We start from the raw sequence: 24,275 nt of genomic DNA, 5'->3' as shown, positions 1-24,275 counted from the left end.
GAAAAATGTAATGCAATGCAAGTTCCTTCTAGTTCTTAGGGGGGACCAACCAGTTTTTTCAGATAATTATTAATTATTATTAATTATTAATTAATAATTACAGTGGTCAGTAGAATTTGTCTTCTGAGATAAATCGTCAGGCACCAGAAGCATGATTAGCTTCTGTACAAGATATCTTCTATCTATCAGCACTTTTCATTGTATTGTTGACAATGTGTTAACCTACATATGACTAATAAAAAAACGAAACGATCTTGATAACTGAGCGCATGAAATATTGAGTTTAAAAGTTTACGGAGAAGTAATCACTGAGGCAGCCAGTGACGTTATTCCTGCCCATAACCTGTTGGAGGACTCGCACTACCCCACAATGCATCTTGATGAGAATGTTTTGGTGACGTCACGAGTAGCTGGAAGGGAAAACAGCCAGTGGGTGGGCTGGGCTGTGGTCCTCCCTTTCGGCTTGCACCGCAAATCATAAGTTTATTTGAAATAAATTGCGACTATACATACATGAGAGAATGAGGTAGATGCTGTACTACGTTTGTGCCAGGTAAGATAACGTTTACATCGCTCTCTTTTGAACATTATGTCCCATTGCCTGGTGCCTGGCTGCGCTTTGTGCTGTAACAGTTAGCTTGCAGGGCTAGCAGCAGCAGGCAGACGTCTGGCTGGCTGGCGCCTCGGAGGCGGCTGGGGACGGGCAATAAAACTGCTTGTTGATGGCCTGTTAGCTACAGCAAACTGCCAGACTTCCAGTGTGTGGGATTTAACCTAGGAAGAGTGGCTAGCCTAGCTCAGTGAAGGAGTTAACGTCAGAAGCAGGCTGTGACATTGAACTTGTTATGATGTTAGCTAGCTTGCTAGCGAAGTAGTTGTTGTCAGTGCCAGCTAGCTACGTTAGCCTGCAGAGGAACAGACCCAGTGCCTTTCAGATTAGCTGACGTTCCTCTTAATGCCATCAGTGGTTAATATATTTTTTTTTAACTAACCATATGATTATAGTTACCTTTACCAGTAACGTTTCTCGAGCACTGTTTATTTGGTCAGTCGCATCTGTGAGGCGATTGACAGCCTCTGCAGAGTACCACACATTACGCATACATTTTTTTTTTTGCCAAAAACATTTCCAGTTCAAGTGAGTTTCACATGGTTGTTATTTACATGGCTGCAGTTTTATTTATGACCAATGTATGGATTGCATTGTGTGTGTTAAAAGAACCCTTTGACAAAGACATACAGTGGCTTCTTTGTGCTCTGCCGTAATGAGTTGTTCCTTCCTATTCCTGCCCAAAGCCTTGGCAAGGTTCATTAGAAAAGATAGAGAGGGTAAATGTAATTATACTGAGAGCATCCTCTTTACAAGAGCTGACTCCCTTTAATGAGCTGACTCCCTTTAACTCTCTCTGGGTCTTCTCCCCTCTGTCCTTCCCCTCAGTGCACTGAAACATGGGTCATTGCAGTGTCCAAGTCCTTCTGCTGCTCTTGCTGCAGGCCCTGCAGACATTGGCTGAGGGAACAGGTACTGTGCTTATGTGTTTTCCCCTTTATATTTTACTGTTTGAGACTGTGATATGTCTCATTGGCTTATGTTTTACCAGATGGGCAGCTTGCCAGTGTGAGAAAGAGAGGATGAGACAAACGTTGGTTAACTCTTTCTGTTGTCTCGCTTCCTCAGATGAACCAATAGTGTGTGTGTTTGCTGGTGTGTCTCTGCGTACTGTGAGAGAGCGTGAGTGAATGGTTAACTCTTCATTTCGTCTTCTCTTCCACAGATGGACAGTTGGTGTGTCTGTGTGACAGCCCCAAATGCCTCCAGGCCACCCAGTGCCATGGCGCCCGCTGCTTCTCCTCTGTCAAAGTGGGCAGCAGCGGGGTGGTGTTCGAGCGCGGCTGCCTGAAGGGGCCGGAGAAAATCCGTCTGCATTGCTCCACAGCTCCTTCCTTCCACCAGGCCATTCTCTGCTGTGCCCAGGACATGTGTAACAGCAACACCACCAGAAGCTCATTAATGCCTCTGCTGCCATCAGGTGGATAGCCGCTCGTAATGAAGTAGTCCAAGCTAGCTCCATTTCAGCAATTGTCAAACAAAAGAAGAATTTGTTGTTTAGCTGCATTACATATTCTTACAAATAATAAATCTTAATCACTATCTCACCGCCCCCCCTCTTCCCTTATGCTCTATCCCTGCCTTCCTCCCTCCCACAGCCCCAGAAGGCGAGCCGGTACGTTATCGTGTGGAGACGCTAGCACTCTTTGTCCTCGGTCCTGTGGTGGTTCTGGCTCTGCTGTCTGTAGTGTCAGTGCTGGCCTGCAGGAGGCTCCACCATGGCCGTCTGCAGAGGCTGCAGGAGTTTGACACTGAGCAGGGAGCCATAGACGGCCTCATCACCTCCAATGTGGGAGACAGCACTTTAGCGGTGAGGAAAGAGAGAGGTTGCTGTTTGTGTTGCTGAAGCCATATAAATAGATTCACAAAAGAGTGAAGAGAGATTGCTTCTCTCATGTTGTGCTCTCCTCCAGCCTTGACAGAGTGTAAATCGGTATTGCTGAGGTATTTTCCCTTATAAGAAATTATTTGCTTGGGCAGATGGTTGATGTTATTTTTGCCAGTTTCTCTTTTTCAGACATGATTTTTCAGGGGATTTTCCTCCCATTCCAGTTTTTTGGACATTGGACTCCAACCATTTTCACCATTATTTCCTGCTGTGTTTTGACTTAATCAGGTCCCTAATTTCTGTAGTTAAAGACTGTGGCTGACACAGAGGTCTATAGTGATATTCTCCTTCTCTGTCTCCAGGACCTGTTGGACCACTCCTGTACATCAGGCAGTGGTTCTGGTCTTCCCTTCCTTGTCCAGAGAACTGTGGCCAGGCAGATCAGTCTGATGGAGTGTGTAGGTAGGTAAAAATCAATATCAGACCACAGACATGTATAAAACAAGGAACAGAATCAGTCTGCTGGTCAGGTTCATATCTCTTTGATTGGGAAGATAATTGACTAATCAATTGATTGAATTAATGATTCCCCTATTCCCCAATTAGGGGAATTCTTGTCACCAGCAGCACAACATTTATGTGACAGAAAACATAGAAAAGACATAAACATAAAACAAAAAGCATCCTCCAGCAGAACAGTACAGCTCAGTACAAACATGGTTGTACACAAATTGCAATCATTAGCCTCATGATAATCAAGAGAAAGCGTCAGACATGAATCGCTTTAAGATGCTTAATGGCTGCAAGCACTCCCAATCCTCTGAATCTTTCAGTCTTGTATCTTAGGCTACGTTCACACCACAGTCCTTAATGCTCAGTTTTGAATTGCTGCTCATATCTGATTTTATTTTTTTGGATGACTGTTCATATCTATTCTTGGATGTAACCCGTATCCGATGCCAATATGAACTGACAGCGATGTGGAAAAGATGCGTGCACAGGGTAACAGTAACAAAAGAGGACACACCAGTTTTAACTCAGTTGAGGCATCTCCCCAAATACTAGTCAAGTCAGCTATTTCTTTTTGTTTCCATTCATGTATCATTGTCCTCCATGCTGTCGCTGGCTCAGCCAAGTTGCTGTGGGTGCCAAAATTATGACACTTGTCTCAGGAGAATGACATAACTTTTAATTATTGTCATGGCACGCTGCCACATTTTGATTTGAGCGTTCAAATGCAATTATGTTGGTCACGAGCCTTGGATCAGATTTTTTTTTTGCCACATATCAATGTGGTCCAGTCCGGAATCGAAAAAATGTGTAGCCCATGCGGCTTGTTGCTGTTCATTAGAAAACATCAGATCTGTGTCACACGTGAGGGGAGAATCTGGGCCTTTTCAGCTGCATTGTGAACGTAGCCTTAGAATAGAATGAAACGACCACTAAAAGCACTTCTCAAATGTTACCCTGCAAACAATGCAATGGATGACCCTCTTAAAACTCATGTTTCTGTATTGTCCTTTTCCTTCCTTCCTGTCCTACTCTCCACTCATTGTCTCTCATCCCTCCTTCCTAGGTAAGGGAAGGTATGGAGAGGTGTGGCGGGGCCAGTGGCAGGGGGAGAACGTGGCTGTAAAAATATTTTCTTCAAGAGACGAAAAGTCCTGGTTCAGAGAGACGGAGATCTACAATACAGTGCTACTCAGACATGAAAACATACTGGGTGAGTCTGGTTCAGTTGAGGGACAAAAGCTTCTGCACAAATAAATGTTCAAGGACCATACCAGTGTTTTTTATGTTTTAGCCCATTTGCTACAATTCTAATACGTATACTTTACATTATTACAGACTATTTTCCAAAGCATAGCATACTTTTTTTTTAGATGTTTGAAAAGTTGTTTTTTTTGCAGTGTAGCAAATGGGCTAAAACATGCAAAACCACTGGTATGGTCTTTTTCAGGATGTGATTTTTCATTTTTTATACCCCAAGGTTTCAGTTCTTGTATGCTGGATTCATTTCCACTGGAGATGCCTGTTTTCTCTCTGTTGTTTACAAAAAAGACAGTTTAGTTCAAGAAGAGAACAGGTCTCTCCTCTTGAATTAATATTGTATTTTTTTTAACCCCCACTTTATATTTTCTTGTATTCTATTTATTCTCTTATTTGTTTAACAACAAAGTGTATATATATATGTATATATATATATATCCATATACAGAGCAAGAGGAACGTATCCACCATAGAAGGTTATTCATTAATTGCAGTTTGATAATGATCTCTTACACTCTTCCTTTCCATCTCTCTGTTTTTCTTCTCTCTGTCCCCTTCTATCCTTGCCTTCCCTCCTACATTGTCTTCATGCCACCTGCTCTCTCTCTCACCTCCCAGGCTTCATGGCGTCTGACATGACTTCTCGGAACTCCAGCACCCAGCTGTGGCTCATCACCCATTACCATGACAACGGCTCGCTATATGACTACCTGCAGCGAGTTGCCGTGGAGACGTCAGAGGGCCTGGCGATGGCGGCATCGATAGCATGCGGCCTAGTGCACCTGCACACAGAGATCTTCGGCACAGAGGGGAAACCGGCCATCGCACACCGGGACCTAAAGAGCAAGAACATCCTGGTCACTAAAGAGCTGCGCTGCTGCATCGCAGACCTGGGTCAGTCATTTATCTACTATCTCTGTTTATATCTCTACTATATGTTTATCTATGTCTGTGAGTGTTTTTCAGTCCCTTTATGTCATAGGTCCGTACTCATCATGCAAGAATTAATGCAGCAACCTATTGATCACATCCATGTTTTCATTCGTCATTGTGAGATTATGGAGCAGTGTCTCTCCATTCATGTGTTCATGCATAAAATGGAATATCTCAGACACCACTAATCAGATTTTGAGGAAAATTTGGGCAATGATGCATCTCATTGGTATTTTAAAAATTTCACTGATTATCCCAAGAGAGATGCAACGATCAAAACAAGGTGACATATTTGTTGTTGGCCGCGAGGGGGGCTGCATCATTTGTGGGGGGCAACATGTTTACTGTTGCCTTGTTTTACTCATGTCTCTATCTTTCACTATGTGTGTATGTATCAAGATTTCTATCCATTTTGGAACAAAACGTTTGGAAGTCCTACACTTACACCTTCTCTTTGGTTCTTACAGGGCTGGCTGTAACACACTCCCAGGCAGACAACCTGCTGGATGTGGGCAACAATCCAAAGGTGGGCACCAAGCGCTACATGGCACCTGAGGTGCTAGACGAGACCATTCAGACAGACTGCTTTGATGCCTACAAGAGAGTGGACATCTGGGCCTTTGGGCTGGTGCTGTGGGAGATAGCAAGACGCACATACAGCAATGGTGAGTGTCACATGTGGTGCATCCTCTCACTCCAGTTATGTTGCTCCTGTTGCTGGCTGTCTAATTTCTGCCATCTCAATCCGTTTTTTCAGGTATTGTAGAGGAGTACAAGCCTCCTTTCTATGATCAGGTGCCAAACGACCCCAGCTTTGAAGATATGAGGAAGGTGGTGTGTGTGGAGCAGCAGAGGCCCTTCATTCCAAATCGCTGGTTCTCTGATCCTGTAAGTATTTATCCCTGTAGGGAGATTCTCTTTTCACCTGCTCCTTCCACAGGGAGGAGGTCAGAGCATAGAGTCGGCTACAGAACAGTGAAGGGATTCAGTGTCTTGCTCAAGGACTCTTCAGCAGGGCGGGTGCTTACCGACACGGGAGCTGGAACCCGTGTCCTCTGGTTAAAGGACAGTCTCATTACACCACCCTGCTGCTGAAGCGACATTGCATGAAAGTAGTTTCCCAAAGCCTTTGTGCTTGGGGTGCCAGGGTGGCCAAGCATTTAGACAGACCCTTCTGTAAGAGACGTCACAGGTTCGATCCCACAACAGCCAATGTGTCTTGTCGAAATGTCCTTGAAGCTGAACCCCCTACCTTCTCACTCTTTGTAAGTCGCTTTGGAAAAGAGTGGCAGTTAATGTAATATAATGTGATATAACGCCGTGAGAATAAATGCACATTGTTGGGGCAAAGTAACAAAAAATGGGGAAAGGCAAGCCCCACTCATACACTCTCATCCAAAACACTTGGATGGTCGGGGAAACCAAATATTAACATCTATTTTGTACCTTTGTGACCTTGTCATGATGTTAGCCATGTTGATATTTACAGATCTGATTGTCTTCAACTGTAAAATGGAAGAAATTAATAACTTTATCACGCAAGAGAGACTGGTACCATTGCTAGTGAGTTAGCTGTACTCCGCAAGTACCCAGAAGGACCTTACACACCTAAAAGGGTCTGTTGTAATTGCACTGATCATGGGGTTTTGCCCTCTCACTGTGAGTCTATTGCTGCATGCTTCTCCCTGTGTTTCTCATCCTTCTCACCCTGTTTCTCCCTTTCTGTCTCAGACTTTATCTGCTCTGGTGAAGCTGATGAAGGAGTGCTGGTACCAGAACCCCTCTGCCAGGCTGACGGCACTGCGCATCAAAAAGACCCTGGACAAGATCCACAGCTCTTTGGAGAAGGGCAAGGAGTCCTGAGAGGGAGAGAGGGGATTTAGAGGCAGCTGCCTGATGTCAGGAATCGGCTTGGAGAAGAGCCCGATGTTAGCTGAATGAAGAGGTGATAGGAGGATGGGCAGAGGACAAGAGGAAAGAGTTGTTCAAGTGTCATCCAACTTTCATCCTTCTTTTGCTCTCTCGCTTTCTCCTCCTTTCTGTCCGATTGCCTTCCATCGCCACCCCTCTCTTTCTGACTTGAAAACCACACAGACGTTTGGAACTGTCCTATCAGAAGAAGCCAGCTGTTGCTTTGGGACATAAAACAGTTGCCACTGTGTCCGCACTTACCTGAACTGTGGACTGTTACAGAGTGTGAAGAACACTGATGGCATATTGTATTACCCATCCTGATGCTTTAATGCCCATACGGGACTGCTCTGGGTTAGGCCTTCGTATACACACACACCAAACACTACATACTGAGTGTACATACTACACTACATACTTCTCTTTGTTATTTTTTGATGCCCAGCCAGTTTTTTTTGGCATGCGGTCGTGGCATTCTGCTCAGAGACAATCAGATGTATTTCACTCATTTAGCTTTATTAGAACAAGCCAACTATTGCCACACATACATAGACCCACACACAACGCACACAAATGTGTTACAAAGGAAAAGAGCCAATAGAATCAAATGAAAATTGTTTTTAAACTTTAAAAAAAAAATAGTATGATATTTATGTATTAAATCTCCACTACTACAACACTACTGAGGATGTGTAAGGCTGATGTATGATGGTGCGTGAAACTGACTGTACACATATATAGGCATTTACTGTACATGGACTTTCTGTACCCATATTGTCATTATTGGAGCTAGTAGGAAATGCTTTGTTGATAAATAGTGGGAAAAGTAGGAAAGGTCTTCCCGCTGAGCTTGCGCTGTGTGGAAAGAAGTATTATGTAAAACAGGAGAATATACAGATTGTGTATCTGTTTATCTGGGTCGTCCGTGGGATAGACACACTGTAAGTACCTGCCAATAGGAATTAGACTGACTGTATCTTATAATAAGAGTATGAATATAATGAGTATGAAATCAATTGGAAGTTTCCTCACATCCTCTCTTGCTGGCAGTGTTTAGAGCCACTGTGGTTGGTCAAAACTGTCTTCTATGCAAGGAGAGAGGAGTCAAGGAAAGTTTGTGATAGTCATTACTGTATAAGCTTTTTGGGGGTGTACCCTTTTTCTGTAGAGAGCTGGGCCTCCACCTACTCCCGTTATTTCCCATCATTGCCACACTGTACAAGTTGCCTGAACCATGACAAAACACTCCACCTTTATTTGGAAAGCCGGTTTTATTCAAGATGAATTTTAAAGTGAACAGAATCGCCTAGGTGTAGGGTTACAGATGTATTTGTTCACAAGAAATGCTGGTATTGTTTGGAAAAAAAAAACAATGTTGTTGCTTTGTCTTTTTTATATATAATAAAACATTTACTGCACTCTTGCCTAATGGTTAGCCATCTGTCGGTTTTCTTGATTTCAGAAAAGATACATTTCTACAAATAAAATTGATCTATTGACACAATATTTTATACAGATCTAACAGACTACTCTGTCGGTGCAAGTGGCAGGAGTAGCAGAGGTAGTTGACTAGGTTTAGCAGTAGCTGAACACATGGGCTGCTACAAAGTCTGGGGTCGAGTGGATGTGATGTCAGAGGTCACTTCAGGTTATCTGGCAGGGTCTTATAAGGGTTGAGGATGCCCTTGGGGTCCAGCATGGCCTTGATGTTTCCCATCAGAGCCACAGCCTGGCTGGGTTTACTGTAGTAGATGTAGTTTCTCTTCTTCAAGCCCAATCCATGCTCAGCGCTGATGCTGCCTTGGCAACCAGCCGTCCACTCGTAGACAAAGGGCTCAATGGCCGCCAGGAGGGCAGGGTCTTTGGCAGTAGAGGTGATGTTCAGGTGGAGGTTCCCGTCGCCTGCAGAAAGAGATGCGAAGAGGTGAAGTCAAGCCAAGAGAACTACTTCAGATGCTGATTCTGCTACCTCTCCTGATACAAAGAGTCAGTTTTCATCTTTACTAGTTTTTGAGCCCCGTTGTGATCTCCGCTGCCCTGTGCTCTTACCTACGTGTCCGTATCCCACCACATTCTTGGCCCGGTCCCCCAGGTGCTCCTTCATGTCTGTTACCAGCTGGTAGATCCGCTCCACAGGAAGGGAGATGTCGTACTTATAGGTGAAGCCGTCATGAGTCAGGGCCTCCGTGACTCGCTCCCGCATCGACCACAGAGCCTTGACACAGGCAGACAGATAATGAAAGGCTGATTGATATATTCTGAAACTTTAGGGAATTGATTTGGCATCATCATCATCATCATCTATACCAGTGTTTCTTACTTTACTATACTTGTATACTATAATGTTTAATGAACCCTTAGGTGAGAATAATTAACTAAATTTGGGTCACAGGTAACCTCTAAGTAGCTACCTTGATTTTAGTGTCCTCAGTTGCCACAGTCCCGTCAGTAACCATTGATGATGTCATCGCCTCCTCTAGGAAGTTGTGAAGCTTCTCCTCATCATGGGTTGGGTTGGATCCAGCTGTTTCTATGACGATGTAGAATGGACAATCTGCAGGATGGACGCAAAGGGTTAGCATGTGTGAGCGTGTGTGCTTGTTTTAGAGACTGTGTGTATGGGTGTGTATGTTTGTGTGTGTGTATGTGTGTGTGTGCATGTGCATGTACCTGTGATGGGATTAGGTAGTTTGAGGTGCGTATTCAGCAGGCTCATACACCCTCTGTCCAGGAATTCGAAGGCTGACAGGATTTCTCCCAGCATGCCTCTGCAGAGCTGAAATGTCTGTAGCAGCTGCTCAAATGTCTCACAGCCTAATAGCAGAGACAGAGACAACTGACTGACTGGTAGAATTAGGTTGATAATAAATACAAGCACATGTAGGTGAACACAGCTAAAAATAAATAAACTGTGACACAATTTCCTACATTTCCTGCACACCTGCTTAGCAACAACAGCCAACAACAGTGTAAAATTTTAAAGAGAAGACAGGTTGTAAGGTTTACTGATGTGAGAGGCCATGAGGGAATCCTACCCAGGAAGACTACGTTGACAGCTTTGGGTTTCCGTGGACAAAGGATGGACACGGCGGTGATGACCCCCAGTGTGCCTTCTGACCCTATGAATAGCTGTTTGAGGTCGTATCCTGTGTTATCCTTCCGCAGAGTGGCCAAGCAGTCCAGCACCCGCCCATCTGCCAACACCTGGACACAAAACGTACATGCACATAAAACCCTACCATCTAAATCACAACATCTCTTGACTATTTGGGTACTAGTTTGTTTTGACATGATATTTTTCATTAAAGAACATCAAAGGTCTCTCTAATGTCTCTTTACTTGCTCCACTCACCACTTCCAGACCCAGCACAGTCCCTCGTAAGGAGCCGTATCGCAGCAGCCGGAGCCCACCTGCATTTGTTGCCACGTTGCCCCCTATGTGGCAACTGCCTTTAGCCCCCAGGTCCAGCGGCATGATGTAGTCTCTCTCTTCCAGGTAGAGTGACAGGTTCTCTAGGACACAGCCTGCCTGGCATGTCAGAATGCCTGACAGACAGACCGAGAAAAAAAATGCTATAATTCCATTTGGAGGAAATTCACTATCTTTAGAATACAAAGAATCCAGTAAAAGTCTCATCACTGTGTCAACCAACAGTGTCGTTGCAAGTTAAACACCACCTTTTAAAAAGTAATTTGTAATGTCAATTTTGTGCTGTCAATTATTTTGTAAGAGTAGGTGACACTCATTTTGGATGAAACTTTTCAGTAATTTAAGACCACCAGTAAGAGACCTACCAGAGACACCATCAAAGGTAAGGATGTTGTTCATGAGAGCAGTGGAGAGGATGATCTCATCATAGACTGGCACGCTGCCCCCCACCAGCCCGGTGTTGCCCCCTTGAGGGTTTACCGCCAAGTTACGACTGTTACAGTAGCTAAAGGAAGGGAATAAAAGAACCTAAGCACCTGATAACCACCTCACTTTATCTATCCACCCGTCCACCGTTTCTTCTTTACCTGAGAATCTGAGACACCTCCTCTGTAGTCTGAGGTCTCAACAACAATTCACTGAAACCTGCAGGAGAAACATGAACGGGAAGTGTGAGATATGAACCTCAGCTAATTAGTCAATGAAATACATCTTCGTGTGGGATAAGCTGAATTGGGGTCTAGGCTTCACCTCTCACTGACTTGAGCCAGTCAACATTATTAGCCTCCAGCAGGTCCGGGTCAGTGATGGCTCTGCCTGGTAGTGTCTTCCTGAAGAAGGCCAAATCCTCCTGAGTTACTCTGGAGAAAGGCAGCCTTTCTGGGGCTGCAGCAGGGGACGGTTTGGGCCCGTCTGCCCCAGCATGCAGCTTCCGAGAGCAGACTCCACATCGCCCCGAGCTGGGTGAGAGAAACTGCCTGGGGAAGTCTAGAGGTAAACGTCTGGCTGGAGACGAGAGGGTGCAGTGGGGGCTCAGGTATCTGAGAGCTGTCCTCAGACCCAGTGTTGTGTGTAAAATCCCAGCCATGCCTGGAGAGAGGCTCTGTGTCTAGAGGTGGTAAACAGGCTGCAGAAAAGGAGTGGGGTGGATCATCAGTCTTGTTGTTAAACCTCTCAAAGCAACAGATGTTTATCGTCCTTATATACCTGGTAGTGGGGGTGGAGCTGGAAGTGAAACAGCTACATCGCAGCTCTAATCAACTTTCAATGTATCATCCAGTCAAAAAGCTCACACTCACCTGTCAGTTTTGTAGCTAACCTTTGCTAGTTAGCTAGCTGCTTCACTCCGAACTAATTTGCATTTTCAGTAGCTAGCGTTACTTAGTACTACTATGTAGCATTACACCACTTACCACCATAATATAAGTTTAATTTCTAGAATGACAGAAGCTGGCAGTCATTTCAGCTAGCTAGGTTAGCAAACTCTTCAGCATCAGGTTAGCTGGCAATACCTTTGTTACTTACCATTAACGTTCACAGGCAGGCCACCGGACAAACCACATCTTTCGGTTCATGTGTCTTTATTCTTAGCATGTCGCAATGCGAAATGTGTCACAAAGTTCAAGGGCAAAGATGTAGATAAGATGTCACATTCAGTGTTTACTTCTAGCACATTAGCTAGAGCAGGAAGCTGCTAGTTTCGGCGGGTGAGAGGTCAAGCCGGATAGAATGGTCCAATCAGAATCCTTCTTTCAGATCGAGCCAATGAGAAGCCAAATGTCACTAAGAATTGGCCACTAGTATTCACTTGCAAATTTTTACTATTACTGTAAATTCACTTAATCATTTTTTTTTTAAACCGCCTGTTGCCTGTCATGCTAAATCTAGTAGGTAAAAAGAAAAACAAATGCTGTATTATAAAATGAGAAAAGAATCACAAACGCTGTAGTATAAATTAATTTATTTAAAACTCAAATAGACAAAATGTCAAATCATGCATTTCATAAAATACACAGCATGCAACAAACTATTGATTTCTCTTTTCTTCACCGCCTCACCCAAGAGTAATGAACAGACAGAATTCAGCACTCTGAGAACAAAAACATTTTTAAAATGGAGTTTTTCTGAAGCTTATACTGTAAATTCCCTGAATACAACTTTTAGTTCACATATGCTTCAACATAACAGTCTTCTGTTTTCCAGTAAAACCACATGAATGGATAACAGCAGAATTAATACTATGAATCCAGTTCAGAATTAGTAGCCATTTAATAGGCAGTGGCAATACCTACAGGAGGGATTACCAATTACATCAGGCTTGAACCATTAAAAAAAACACTGTTACAAACTCTCAATTGACCAAACCCAACAAATATCCAAGGACTGATGTCATTTCAGGACGTCCACATCTGCATCTCAGCTCCCATCTCTGCTCTGAGAATTAAACTGGGGAATAAGGGCCCCTACCCTGCCATACCTGTGGGCTATCAGGGTATGTAGAGGGTGCAGTTATCTCATGCTTCCAGACTCTCTTTATACTTATTAGCATTACAAAATACCTATTTCTTACCACTTTAAAGTGTACTGACAGCGAAGACAACTTAATATGTAAACACTGACATGGCTAACATGACACACAAGCAAACACCCAAACTGATGTTTACATTTCATTCACAAAATAACTAAAATGTGTGGTATGATTGGGAATCCATGAGCTGGGGGCGAGTGTGTGCCTCGCTTGCAAGTTGTTGATTCTTTTTTTTTTTTTTGCTTAGCACCTCCCCTCCATATGTGTCTGTTCTAGTTGTAAGAGCCTATGTAAAACTGTCTTTTCTCTCTGTATCCTTGGCAGCAGTAGCATGTCTATGTAGTGGTGGACCATTGGTCAAACCATTTTCAGAGAGAGGCTCTCATATTGTAGGGCCCCTTTTCACAACGTACCCCTGCTGCGCTTTATAAGTGACTCATAACCTCACTGACATTTCCAGCAGGTATTATGAGGCTATGTTTAACCATGCCCATCGAATCCGTCTCGGTGTGGTTCAGCTCAGCAGTGTGAACCACCCCTGCCTGAGAGGGTTTATTGTACTCTGTCAGAGTTAGTTGGTGCTGGAGTCTGAGTCAGCTGCTTCAGTTGGGACAGGGACAGGGACAGTCCATACTGAGCTGTTGCTGGTCGTACTCTGATATAAGCTTCTTGATGTGAGACAGTTTGTTGTGTAGATACTCACAGCGAATCTTGTCCTGGTTGTAGTTGGGGTTGGACTAAAGGGACCAAAGAAGACATGATTATGTAACAGCATAACAGAGGAATCATTTTTTGTCACATCCAGCAATGTTGGGCTGAAAAGGGGCAAACTATATATAAGGAGTTTGTTACCTTTTTAATTTTGCGATACTCCTGTACAATCTGATTATGAATTGTCTGCAAGGGAGAAACACAGAGTTACAATAGCCATCCCATCTCTGAAACACTGTAGATGTATTTAATGCTTGCTGTTAAATCACTAAGTGTTGCAGTTCTCCGTGTGTTACCTTGTATTTCTGTGATTTGCGGTGTAGCCGTTTGCGCTGCGTGTCCAGCTCCATGAACTGGTGTGTCACGCTGTCGATGCGAGCGTGTAAATCTCGGTACTCGCTGTACTCCTTGTTAAAGTCCTGTTTGTAGCTCTGTCTCTGGTCGTGGCTGCAGATGACTGTGTACTTCCTGTGCAGAGAAAGTAATGGGACACTACGGTCAGTAAGGTACCCACCTGTGCACTGTGTTAGGGACCTCCTGTAAAGGTTTCATATTGGGCAAACATTACAAGCGTGAACCTCGGGAATGAGATCAAGAACAGTATTTTCTCTCATTAGAAATTAATGGGATCATAAATAAACACTGAAAAACCCTGAAACCCTTAACCAATAATTCCACTTTTTGCTGACCACACACAAGAATCAGTGCTCGATTTTAAGCACTTGCAGATACCTTGTACCGATCTATGGAAAATAGTTAAAGCGGTAATGTTAGAACAGACAACTGGAAACATTTTGTGTTAACCTAATTAAATGGCATCCTCCATTCACTTTGTGTAGTGGAATTAGTCAAAAAACATAATTCCAATATCATCAAATAGTGCTATCACTCAATTCTGGGATCTGTGGCATTCAACAATACCATGTGTTAAGTGTTATCAATCTGGAATTTGCCCAATACTGCAATCGGTGTACCACTACCAATAAAAGGCATACTTACATTAAGTAATCTGTCGTGTCATTGGCTGCTTGAAGCACATTAGAGTCATACAACATTCCACTGGCCTCTAAGAGAGAGAAGGAAAGATCGCAAATCAATAAAAAAAAATATTGAATCATTGACATTGAGGTGACAATTCAGCAGCAGCAGTGACAACACTCACCTGTGCAGTCCAGGGAAACGTTCTTCTTTGGATCCTCTGAACTGTGATGCTTTCTCCGTCCTTCCCTGTCTCTACTTCTATCCTTCTCCTTAAAAAACAATAACAAATCCCAATCACCAGTGCGTCACATGATAACATTTTAATATAACTCTATGGAAACATGTGACCAAAAACCATAAGGCAACTAGAAAGTAGTTCTCAAGGCCTACTGTTCTCACCTGGTCTCTGTGTTTGTGTTTCCTCTTCTTCCTTTTCGTGGTGTGTCTGTCCAGATGGGGGACTGTCGGAGGGGAAGGAGGGCGATCAGAGTTGGGTTGAGGGAGGGCTCCTGAGCCTTTGGCGTCTTCTGGAGCAGAGGGAGCTGGCTCTAGCCTCTTGGCCACATCTGCCTCCTGCGTACAGACCACTGACAAGGAGTCAAAAAGCTTCCGTGGGTCAAGCGAGTTCCTGCGGCTGTCGTCCTCCGTTGCTGCAGGAACGTTTTTGGGAGCCTCTCGTGGTTCAGATGGCCTGGATCCTGACTTGTCACTGGCTGTTTTGCTGGACCAGTGGGATATCCTTGGCTTCTTACTGGCCAGTGGGTCAGTGTATTCCTCTGTGACGTAATGTTTGTGGGCGTGTGCCGGGGAGGAGTTGGGGGTGTCTCGCAGCGGGCTGACCTGGGCCTCAGGGACAAACAGGAGGCTCTGTTGCGGCTGAAACAGTCTCCTGCACAGTGAAGGGATGATACATTAACCTCACCTGGCACCTGGTATGACATCTATATTTTGCTTTGCTTAGAAAATTTGAAAAGTACTTCCTGGCCATTCAGCAGCTAGCTAACATTCACCGTACCACCAAATCATTCTTCATCTACAGTCATTCAGCAGTGTTGGGCCATCACAACAAGAAGACTACTACCACTGTGAGAGAAATTGTAAACTTAACAACCCAATTTAATTAAGCTATATTTCACTTAAAAATCTAAATTAAGTCAAGTGTTTAGAAATGTGCTTTTATCATAATTAAGTTTTAAAACAAGAAGTCTTGGTGGTGCAACTTGCATGAGGACCAAAACAGGGACGGACACTGAACCAAAACAAACCAATTACAGAGGAAACAATGCATTTTTATATTAATTCTTTCCTTCTAGGGTGAATGGTAGACTTTTTCCTCATATAAAAACACAGTGGCAGGTTTAGTATATGCTTGTTTGTGTTACCTGACAAGGATCCGCTTGAGAAGATGCTGGTCCCCTGTAGTGTATCCTGGCCAGTCCTTCTGCAGCTCCTTATAAAGACAGTCCTTTAGAACGTATGTGCTGTCTCTGCTATTGAGCTGGCCCACCTACAGACAAACACAGACACACACAGACACAGAGTAAAGAATAAACAATCAGCCATGAATTCTGACACATGAGCAAGGACTTCACTTCAGTGTTCATTTAGATGTCAGTGAAGCAGTAGTTCAGAACTACCTCAGTCTATTTATTCTTTTTTTTTTTAATTTTCTCTACTTGATAAATCCTTTTCAGGGTCATGGTGGTTTGATCCCTGCAACAGCCAATGTGTCTAACAAACAGCTGTAATAATCACTGTAATATGCTCTGGACAACAGGGTTAGCTAAATGGCAAAACTGTAATATGTAATTTAATGACAGAACTGAAAAATTCATAACAAAAGAAGTGTGTAACTGAAAGAGTGCATGTGCAGCTTGATTACTTTCACAGCTCCTTTCTTTCCTTTTGCTCCCAAATCTTTCTACTCACACGCCTCTTGGGAAAAGAAATGTTGCCAATGAGACCTGTATTTGGTCGGAGGTTTGGTTACATTTTGGAGCCTTAGAGGGTTTACTGAAACTGAAGGAGAGAAGGAATCACCTCAAGCAGTAGGGTGTCCAGCATGTCTTTTTCCCCTGCTGTCAGCCCATCCTTGTGCAGTCTCACAATCAGCTCAGGCCTCCTGTACGGCCTCAGAGCCAGCAGGTGGGTTAGTCTCTCCCTGAGCGGCCTCTTCTCCACGACACACACACTCTTGTTTGACGCAACCTTCTTCGTCTTGGACATGATGACATCCTTCTTAAGGCTGCCGCGGAGGGACAGGGAGGACTGTTGGGGCTTGGCCAGGTTGGCCAGTGCAGGGGCCGGGGCTCGCACCATTACCTTCTTGCCTGCGAGGGACCAGAAAATCTCAGATCAAAAGTGCACTACCCAATAAATGCAAAAATATAAGATGGTGGAGGTCTGACTGAGGTTTCTAACATCAAAGACAACCACTTCAAATGGTGTACACTTTTTTCCTAACAGGCTGTTCAGCACTGGGGCGATGATTCAAATCCCCAAATCGGCTAGGAAAATCTGGGTGGGGAAAGTGAATGACAATGACACAGCTCAACAACTACTGCCGAGGTGCCTTTGGGCAAAGCAAACCTTTGGGCAAACCCCCAACTGCTCAGTGCAGCTGCTCGGTGGCAGCAGACGACTGGGGTTGTACTGAGCAAAATAAAAAGAGCATTTTTTTGCCTTCTCAGTCGACTTTCCCTGGATAAATGAAATAAAATAAAATATGCTAAGATCAGACACCAGAGGAAGAGGACTTAGTGGGTTATCATATTTCTCCCTAGCTTGTGGGTGAAAGAAAAGAGGCCTCATTTCTCCTCTTGACTTACACCGCATCCGGGTTAAAAACACTTACAGAACCCTTAGTGAGCAGATTCTGCTATCTAATTCAGGAAATAACCAGACTCTTGCAAAAGCCCGTTGTGAAAGGGGAAGTTTTCTTATAGTTAGACTTCATCTGAACTGACAAAGCATCAAAACTAGCGTTTGTGTGTATGTGCGTGCACGCACGTTGACAAGGAGAAGATGACGGAGGTAAATATGTCTGTTTAGCAGGACGTGGTTGTGGTTGGAAGTGGAAAGGCAGCGGTGACACAAAAAGACTGAATCACTGGTTTTACTGTGTGTATTTGGTGCCAGTTTGTTGTAAACTAAAATTACAACACACACACCACTGACAATTTAATCTACCAATTTCCAGTTTATCATTTAACTTGTGTGTGTGCAGACAACAACATGGCTGCCTCTCAATGTGTATTCTGTATGTATGATTGTGGATATGTAAACTTTCAGTGTCCTTCAAAAAATGTTTTTGCCCTTTTCAAAATTGTCACATTCTCATGACATATGTCTACATAAGAGGCCAAGATCTGCTGTCAATTACAGAGTCAAAATTGTGAAAAAAATGCATTGTAAAACAACAACCATGTGTGAGCACCAATGAAATGTCTTTTTGTGATTAAGATTTTTAAAAGATATTGCCAATACAGTATGTGTTTATTCAAGTATAGATTAAAAAAGTAAAATACTGTTGCTCTCTGCTGAAGTCCTTTCTATTACTTAGCAGCATATGCAAAGGTTCCAAAAGTACAAACTAATGGAGAATACAGCAACCAGCACTCAACAAGCAAAACTAGTGTGTTTGCCTTTCAATCAATTTACTATAGCGATAATCACCCATATTCAAAGTAAAGAATCCCCTGCAGGGTATTATGACTTTTACATAGGGTAAAATACCAATGCATGTGTATGGTGTGACAAGTTTTCTCACTGAGGTATACATACATAAGAAGAAAAAACAGGAGAAAACACAAGAGTCAGCAACCAATAAAATAACTAACTAATCAACTAACTGTGCTTTATGGATATTATCAGCACAGTAGGAACACATCTTGGCCAATCAGACTGCTTGGCTGTATAACCATGCAGACCCTTATATGACCCATGAGTATTTTATATATTTCCTACTCTGGAAGCGCCCCTCCTGCTTGATGACAATGGCCCCTCGGCTGCGGATCTCCTCCTCGGCCTTGGCCATGCTCAGCTGGGCCTGATGGTACGAGTCATCTGTAGCCTTGACTGTCATCTTCTTCTGAATCACCCCCACACAAGACAACTCCTCGGCAGCACTGGGAGGAGGGAGGGAGGGAGGACAGTGAGTACAGTCAGTGATCTGACAGGGTTTTCAGGGTTCCTGAGATACATTTTGCATTTCAATTTCCATATTTTTCCAGAGTCTTTAATTGCTTGACTGAATGTGAAGGTGAAGGAATGTGTTGGTGTTCAATGGAATGTACACGGATATCAGCTGGACAATGTAACTGTCAACTACGCCTTCTCGCTCTATAGATGAAGATTATTTGATTTTTCACAACAACAAATATCACAATGTGTGTGCCAATCTGGCTAGCGCTACAAAAGCTGTTATCATACATTTGCCACACATTTCCACGCTTTCCAGACCTGCACAGGAACCCTGGGTGTTCTCTGACATTTAGAGAGACTTATATGGAAAAGCTGCCAGCAGGGTGGCTTTCACACAGAGCTGCGAGATTGGAGATATTCTAAAATGTGGAAACTCATTCAGAAGCCAAGTGCAATAAAATGATATACATAAATTACAGAGTAAACACTACATATTCACACATAACACTGTGGCCCCGCAGGTAGGCTTTATAAGTTGACATTTTGTTTGAATTCAGCAAAAGTAATTCCCGTGTTGGGTGAACATGAATGAATAAGATAAAATGTCAGAATCTTGGCAAGACTGACAGCGCCATTGCTCTGCTGTTTGCGTTCAAAGTAAATTTTGTGGCTCGGCATCTGACTAATTAAGGCAAACTCTGGAGCAGCAGGGCTTCGCTCTGAGCTGTCAATCACCTGTCGCCCATTGCCACTAGCTGAGTGGAGGGAGGAGGGAGGTGAGTGGGGGAGTTTGGGGTGTTTGTCTTACTGTTTTTCCTCAAACGTACCCACCGCAGCTTTAATTTGGCAAACATTACTCACGATTGATTATAAACTGTAGGCTATTCCTGTATTTTATACAATTATTTATTCCCATTGCTGTGTGTTACCCAGTGCCGAGATGTTGGACGCAGTCAAAGCTTCCATGTGGATTGTCGCGGGCAACATTAGTCAAGGCGAAGGTGAATGTCCTCAATTCACCTCTGTCCTCTGAGCAAGGGATGGTGATTCTCTGTGACATGAGAGAGATAGAGAGAGAGAGAGAGAGAGAGAGAGAGTAGGAGAGAGACAAAGAGAGAAACAAAGAGAGAAATAGAGAAAGGGACAGAGAGAGAAATAGAGAAAGGGACAGACAGAGAGAGAGACAGAGAAAGGGAGAAATAGAGAGAGAAACAGATAAAGGGGAGAGTGACAGAGACAGAGAAAAGGACAAACAAAAAAAAAAGAGAGAGAGAAAGACAGAGAGAGAGAGAGAGAGACATTCAGCATCTATAACACCTTTATGAGGTCAAATTAATAAATGAATGATATGAAGACCAGTTCTTCTTACCCCTTCGTTCTCAGTGAAACAGATAGTGGGCTGGGAAAACCGGCCCTGGAATACACAGAAAAAGAAAGATCACTTGACTTGTGAGGAATGAGTCACACACACAGGCACACATACAGACAGACAGATACATCAAAAGGCCTGACTGTGATACTCTTATTGATCCCAATAAGAGCTACGGCTACAGAGTGGCGGCCCTCGAGCTGCTGGGGAGTCAGAGTCTTGCTCAAGGACACTTCAGCAGAGCGGGTGCTCACTTGTTACGGGGGTTTGAACCCAGCCAGGCCTTCCAGTTGAACAACGCCGTTCCTACTCACTGCGCCTCACTGCTGCCCGATTATTTGTTGTGTCTGTATACCGCTGTGCCTGTCGAGTTCTGTTTTCTCCTCCGTGTCGTGCTTGTCTGAGTGCTTTTTGTTTTGCTCTCTTATGGTGTTGCGATTGTTATTATTTTACCCATTTGGCTTTCTTTCCACAGGGTATTGTTCTTGTTCTCTGTGTAAAGCGTATTGTGACACTTCTGTGTAAAGTGCACTTTAAATAAATCCAATTTGATCTAACAGGGGGCACTGAAAGTGTTGCTGCGGCCATTATGACCTGCTGTTCATCAGCAAAATTTCAGTGGCTTGTCACATGAGACTAGAGACTTTTAACACAACCTCCTATCCTACACAGCGGTGAGGGAAACTGAACTAGCCTATGGGGAGCTGCGGCAATAACAGTCCAAAGCGATAATCTCCGAACATGAATGGGAAGTAGGTGATGAATAAAATCTAATTGACCTTTTCATGGACAGGATTTGTGAGTCCACCTGTTGATGGGTGCTGAGAGTGACTGCCAGTTAGAGTTTGGCCCAGCTACATGTGGAGGTGTCTTTTTTGGTGCATGTCTGCGTGATCAAGTGGGTTATGAATAGCCACACTTAAGACTAAGAATAGAAACTGGACGTGCACAGCAACAGTATTGTGTGTGTGTGTGTGTGTGTGTGTGTGCATGTGTGTGTGTGAGATTCAGCTCAGAGTCAGGTATTTTCCCTTGATTCCGTCTCGCTCTCTCTCATCATGACAGCATTAAGCGAAAAGCAGAGATCTGAGAGGAACAAAACTGGATGTGGTTTCACCCTTCAACAGAAACGGATGGCTCTACATTTCCTCACTGAGGACTTTTCTGTCAGAATTACGAGGAATTGCTGAATAGGGGAAGTGGAAATGGGTGCCTGCTGAGCTCAGTCCTCCACTTCCCGCAGTGTCTGAAATCTGAATCATGGGCTTAAATTGGGTCAAATGTTTGATTGTGTTTCTGTCGATCTGTGCATCTCTCTGTCTATGCTCTCTGTCTATCTCCATATCTTTTCCAGTTGTATGACTATTACCAATCCCCAAGCCTTAGATACTGTCTGCAGCTGTATGTCTGATTTGTAAAATAATCCAACACACGAATAACTATTAATTCCAGCTCGTATTCAGATGCATCTTCGTCAGTCACCCTTCCCAAAAATCCCTCCCATTGCCCCCCCCCCCCCCCCCCTCCTCTCTCTCTTCCCTTTCTCCTCGACTCTAGCATTGCTTTGTATTCGTAATACTTGCCAACAGCTTGTACCGACCCGACCCAACAGCTTGTTACGAGCATCATCACACAGGGACACGTTTCCGCATTGCATTATGCAACATGTATTTCCATTTCATAAAAGGAGGCTGGTATCAGACAACAGAGGGAAGATACTGGTTAACTTTAGCTCAAATGCAAAGCAGAAATCGCCTTCCCCGTCTCTTCCTTATCACAGCATTTTTTTTTTTTTTTGTGGAAGTCCTGTTCACGACCTAAAATAACGACTTTCACCGTGGCTGTGTATTTTAGTCACACGAAGAGGAAATGTTTGAAATAACATTAGCTTAACGTTACCTTGCCGTTTTGAAAGGTGCCAATGGCTCTTGCCGCGCTGTCAGTGAGTTTGACATGAAAAACAGAGATGTTACCGCCGCCGCACAGTTTACGACTGGACAGTCCGTAACACTGTTTTTCCTTCAGCACCGACATCCCGCAGTAACTTCCAGCTGTCCGCCTTATCGTGAAATACACAGACCCGACATAAAAACACACACATTAGACCCGAAGAAAGGCAGAGCAGTTCCGTGGCTGCTCCGCCGCGCGCTATTCTGGGGTAGATCGCATTACGTCATGACGGTTGAACTCACGACAGATTTTATTGGCCAGGAGACATAAATAAACGATTACGTACAGCTTACGCAACCACCTCTACTTCTCTCTTTCTTTACAATCTATCGCTTTCCTTTCTCTCTCTCTCTCTCTCTCTCTCTCTCTCTCTCACACACACACACACACACACACACACTTATTTCTCTATAGTTCTCTCTCTCTCTCTCTCTCTCTCTCTCTCTCTCTCTCAATTCAATTCAGTATGCTTTATTGGCATGAATGTCAGATGAGCAATATTGCCAAAGCGTTCTCTCTCTCTCTCTCTCTCTCTCTCTCTCTCTCTCTCTCTCTCTCTCTCTCTCTCTCTCTCACACACACACACACACACGCACGCACGTACGCCCCACGCGCACTTGTAACACAGTTGTGATTCATTTACACGTGGAAAATCAAACAAATATATGGAACATTGAGGGAAATAAAACTATTAGTTGTATGCTAGCAGGGGCGCCCTAACCTTTTAGCACAGCGGGCCAAGGGCCAAAAATTTACATGGGTAACAAACTGGACACACTTATTAGGCCTACTTAGACATGTAACAGGTAAAACATTGTGTTATTGATCAAGCTGCTCACAGATATGCCTGTAATTAGTTATTTCTCTCAAAATCAAATCTTAGATGCCATTTGAATAAAAATACAGTAGATCACAAACAGAATAGTTAAGGGGAAGGACCTTTTGTGGAGGGCCAAAGTTGGTCCTTGAGTCCTGGTCTAAAGTATCTATTTGTGTTTTTCAGGGCTTCAAAAGTGTCCACTATCAGGGGAATAACAATAGTACACTCTCTTAGATGATATGTTACATTTTATATGATACGTACATGACAGAAGAGCAGACCTCCTGAGTTTGCAGTGATATAATCTGCACCACAGATTATATTTCAGCCATCTCTCAATCTCCCAGAGAGCCGAGTGTTAAACCCCGTTTTCTCATATTTGATATTGATATTATAAAAGCTCACTATTCAAGGTGGGACTCATGGACTAATTAAAATATGCTCAGCTATTCAAGGTCAGGGATCAGTGTCCTATCATTCTCTTGCTGATAGAAAACATCATGGTGTTCTTATGACTTGTGACGACTCCTCCCCCCTCTGTTTGTGGCTCTGTGTGTTTTTCCTGTGTTTTCCTGTTCCTGGGTAGGAGGCAGTCAGAGTGGCCATACCTGACTCAGATGAGCCACACCTGAATTAATTCCTCCTGATGGCTATATAAGAGGGCTGGATAGTCAGTTCTCTCTCTCTCTCCTCCTTGACAGCAGGACCTTGGTTTAGTTGGGGTTTTGGGTTCTATTAGGCTTGCTTTTCATTTTACTTTTTGCCTGCACTACACTTACCCACATCCATGCACTCACTACACTACTGATAATATTGATTTACATGTTGGCGTATCGTTTAATATGGGTTAAATAAATTTAACTTACTTTAAATCCATAATTATCTGTGGGGTCTCCCTTGTTTGTCTGGACTTTGAGCAGGTTCATGACAAAAAAGGAAATAAAAAAAACTTGCAGCATACAGAATCAAATGTCAATTAAAGCTTATTTTGTAATGTATTTATATTGCCACTAATTACCATTTCAGGTATACTGATAATAAAAACTGAAGCTAGAATTCCATAACCCAATTATCTTATTTGTTTCAAGTCCATTCACAACAGTTATGGCAAACAGAAATTTAGCACTGAAAAAAAATTAAAGACGCACAAAAAGATTAGATTAATGTTCTTGCTGCTGATAATTTTGTTAGCTCCAACTAATTGCCATTTGGGTAAATTGCATGTCTGGCCTTTGAGTGTAGCTGAAGTGTTTTCCTGGTTTTAGAGACAGGCCGGGGGCCAAAACAGGCAG

The 24,275-nt window shown here is 43.6% G+C and overlaps 3 protein-coding genes across 4 annotated transcripts; 1 reads left to right on the top strand and 2 right to left on the bottom strand.

The window, feature by feature from the left end:
• The first annotated feature begins 419 nt into the window (after positions 1-419).
• Positions 420-7,012, top strand: acvr1l (activin A receptor, type 1 like). Its single transcript, XM_071534144.1, has 10 exons — positions 420-553; positions 1,439-1,522; positions 1,776-2,030; positions 2,209-2,420; positions 2,801-2,900; positions 4,015-4,161; positions 4,827-5,102; positions 5,609-5,806; positions 5,899-6,029; positions 6,873-7,012. Exons 2-10 carry the CDS (start codon positions 1,450-1,452, stop codon positions 7,002-7,004), a joined length of 1,524 nt encoding a protein of 507 aa, XP_071390245.1. The 5' UTR covers positions 420-553; positions 1,439-1,449; the 3' UTR covers positions 7,005-7,012.
• A 1,646-nt stretch (positions 7,013-8,658) lies between these two features.
• On the bottom strand, positions 8,659-12,140 carry d2hgdh (D-2-hydroxyglutarate dehydrogenase). 2 transcript variants are annotated; one of them, XM_071534142.1, is made up of 10 exons: positions 12,007-12,140; positions 11,233-11,608; positions 11,070-11,127; positions 10,848-10,987; positions 10,405-10,598; positions 10,088-10,256; positions 9,723-9,866; positions 9,464-9,606; positions 9,102-9,267; positions 8,659-8,954 (listed from the first exon to the last, which is right to left on the bottom strand). In XM_071534142.1, exons 2-10 carry the CDS (start codon positions 11,567-11,569, stop codon positions 8,692-8,694), a joined length of 1,614 nt encoding a protein of 537 aa, XP_071390243.1. In that variant the 5' UTR covers positions 11,570-11,608; positions 12,007-12,140; the 3' UTR covers positions 8,659-8,691. The 2 variants fall into 2 exon arrangements, with proteins under 2 accessions (XP_071390243.1, XP_071390244.1); XM_071534143.1 differs by having other exon boundaries at positions 8,811-8,954; positions 9,106-9,267.
• A 316-nt stretch (positions 12,141-12,456) lies between these two features.
• On the bottom strand, positions 12,457-22,475 carry LOC139656540 (RNA polymerase II elongation factor ELL-like). Its single transcript, XM_071534155.1, has 12 exons — positions 22,113-22,475; positions 20,214-20,258; positions 19,774-19,895; positions 18,668-18,828; positions 16,742-17,031; positions 16,084-16,208; positions 15,101-15,590; positions 14,883-14,970; positions 14,720-14,786; positions 14,017-14,188; positions 13,862-13,906; positions 12,457-13,746 (listed from the first exon to the last, which is right to left on the bottom strand). Exons 1-12 carry the CDS (start codon positions 22,245-22,247, stop codon positions 13,612-13,614), a joined length of 1,875 nt encoding a protein of 624 aa, XP_071390256.1. The 5' UTR covers positions 22,248-22,475; the 3' UTR covers positions 12,457-13,611.
• Between the last annotated feature and the right edge of the window lie 1,800 nt (positions 22,476-24,275).

The sequence above is a fragment of the Centroberyx affinis genome, unplaced genomic scaffold, assembly GCF_046629955.1.
Source record: "Centroberyx affinis isolate AG114_WGS23_722 - 3 ecotype Tasmania unplaced genomic scaffold, CSIRO-AGI_Caff_v1 ptg002495l_1, whole genome shotgun sequence".
Lineage (NCBI taxonomy): Eukaryota > Metazoa > Chordata > Actinopteri > Beryciformes > Berycidae > Centroberyx > Centroberyx affinis.
Note: the sequence above shows the minus strand (reverse complement) of the source record. Positions and strands in the feature narration are given on the sequence as shown.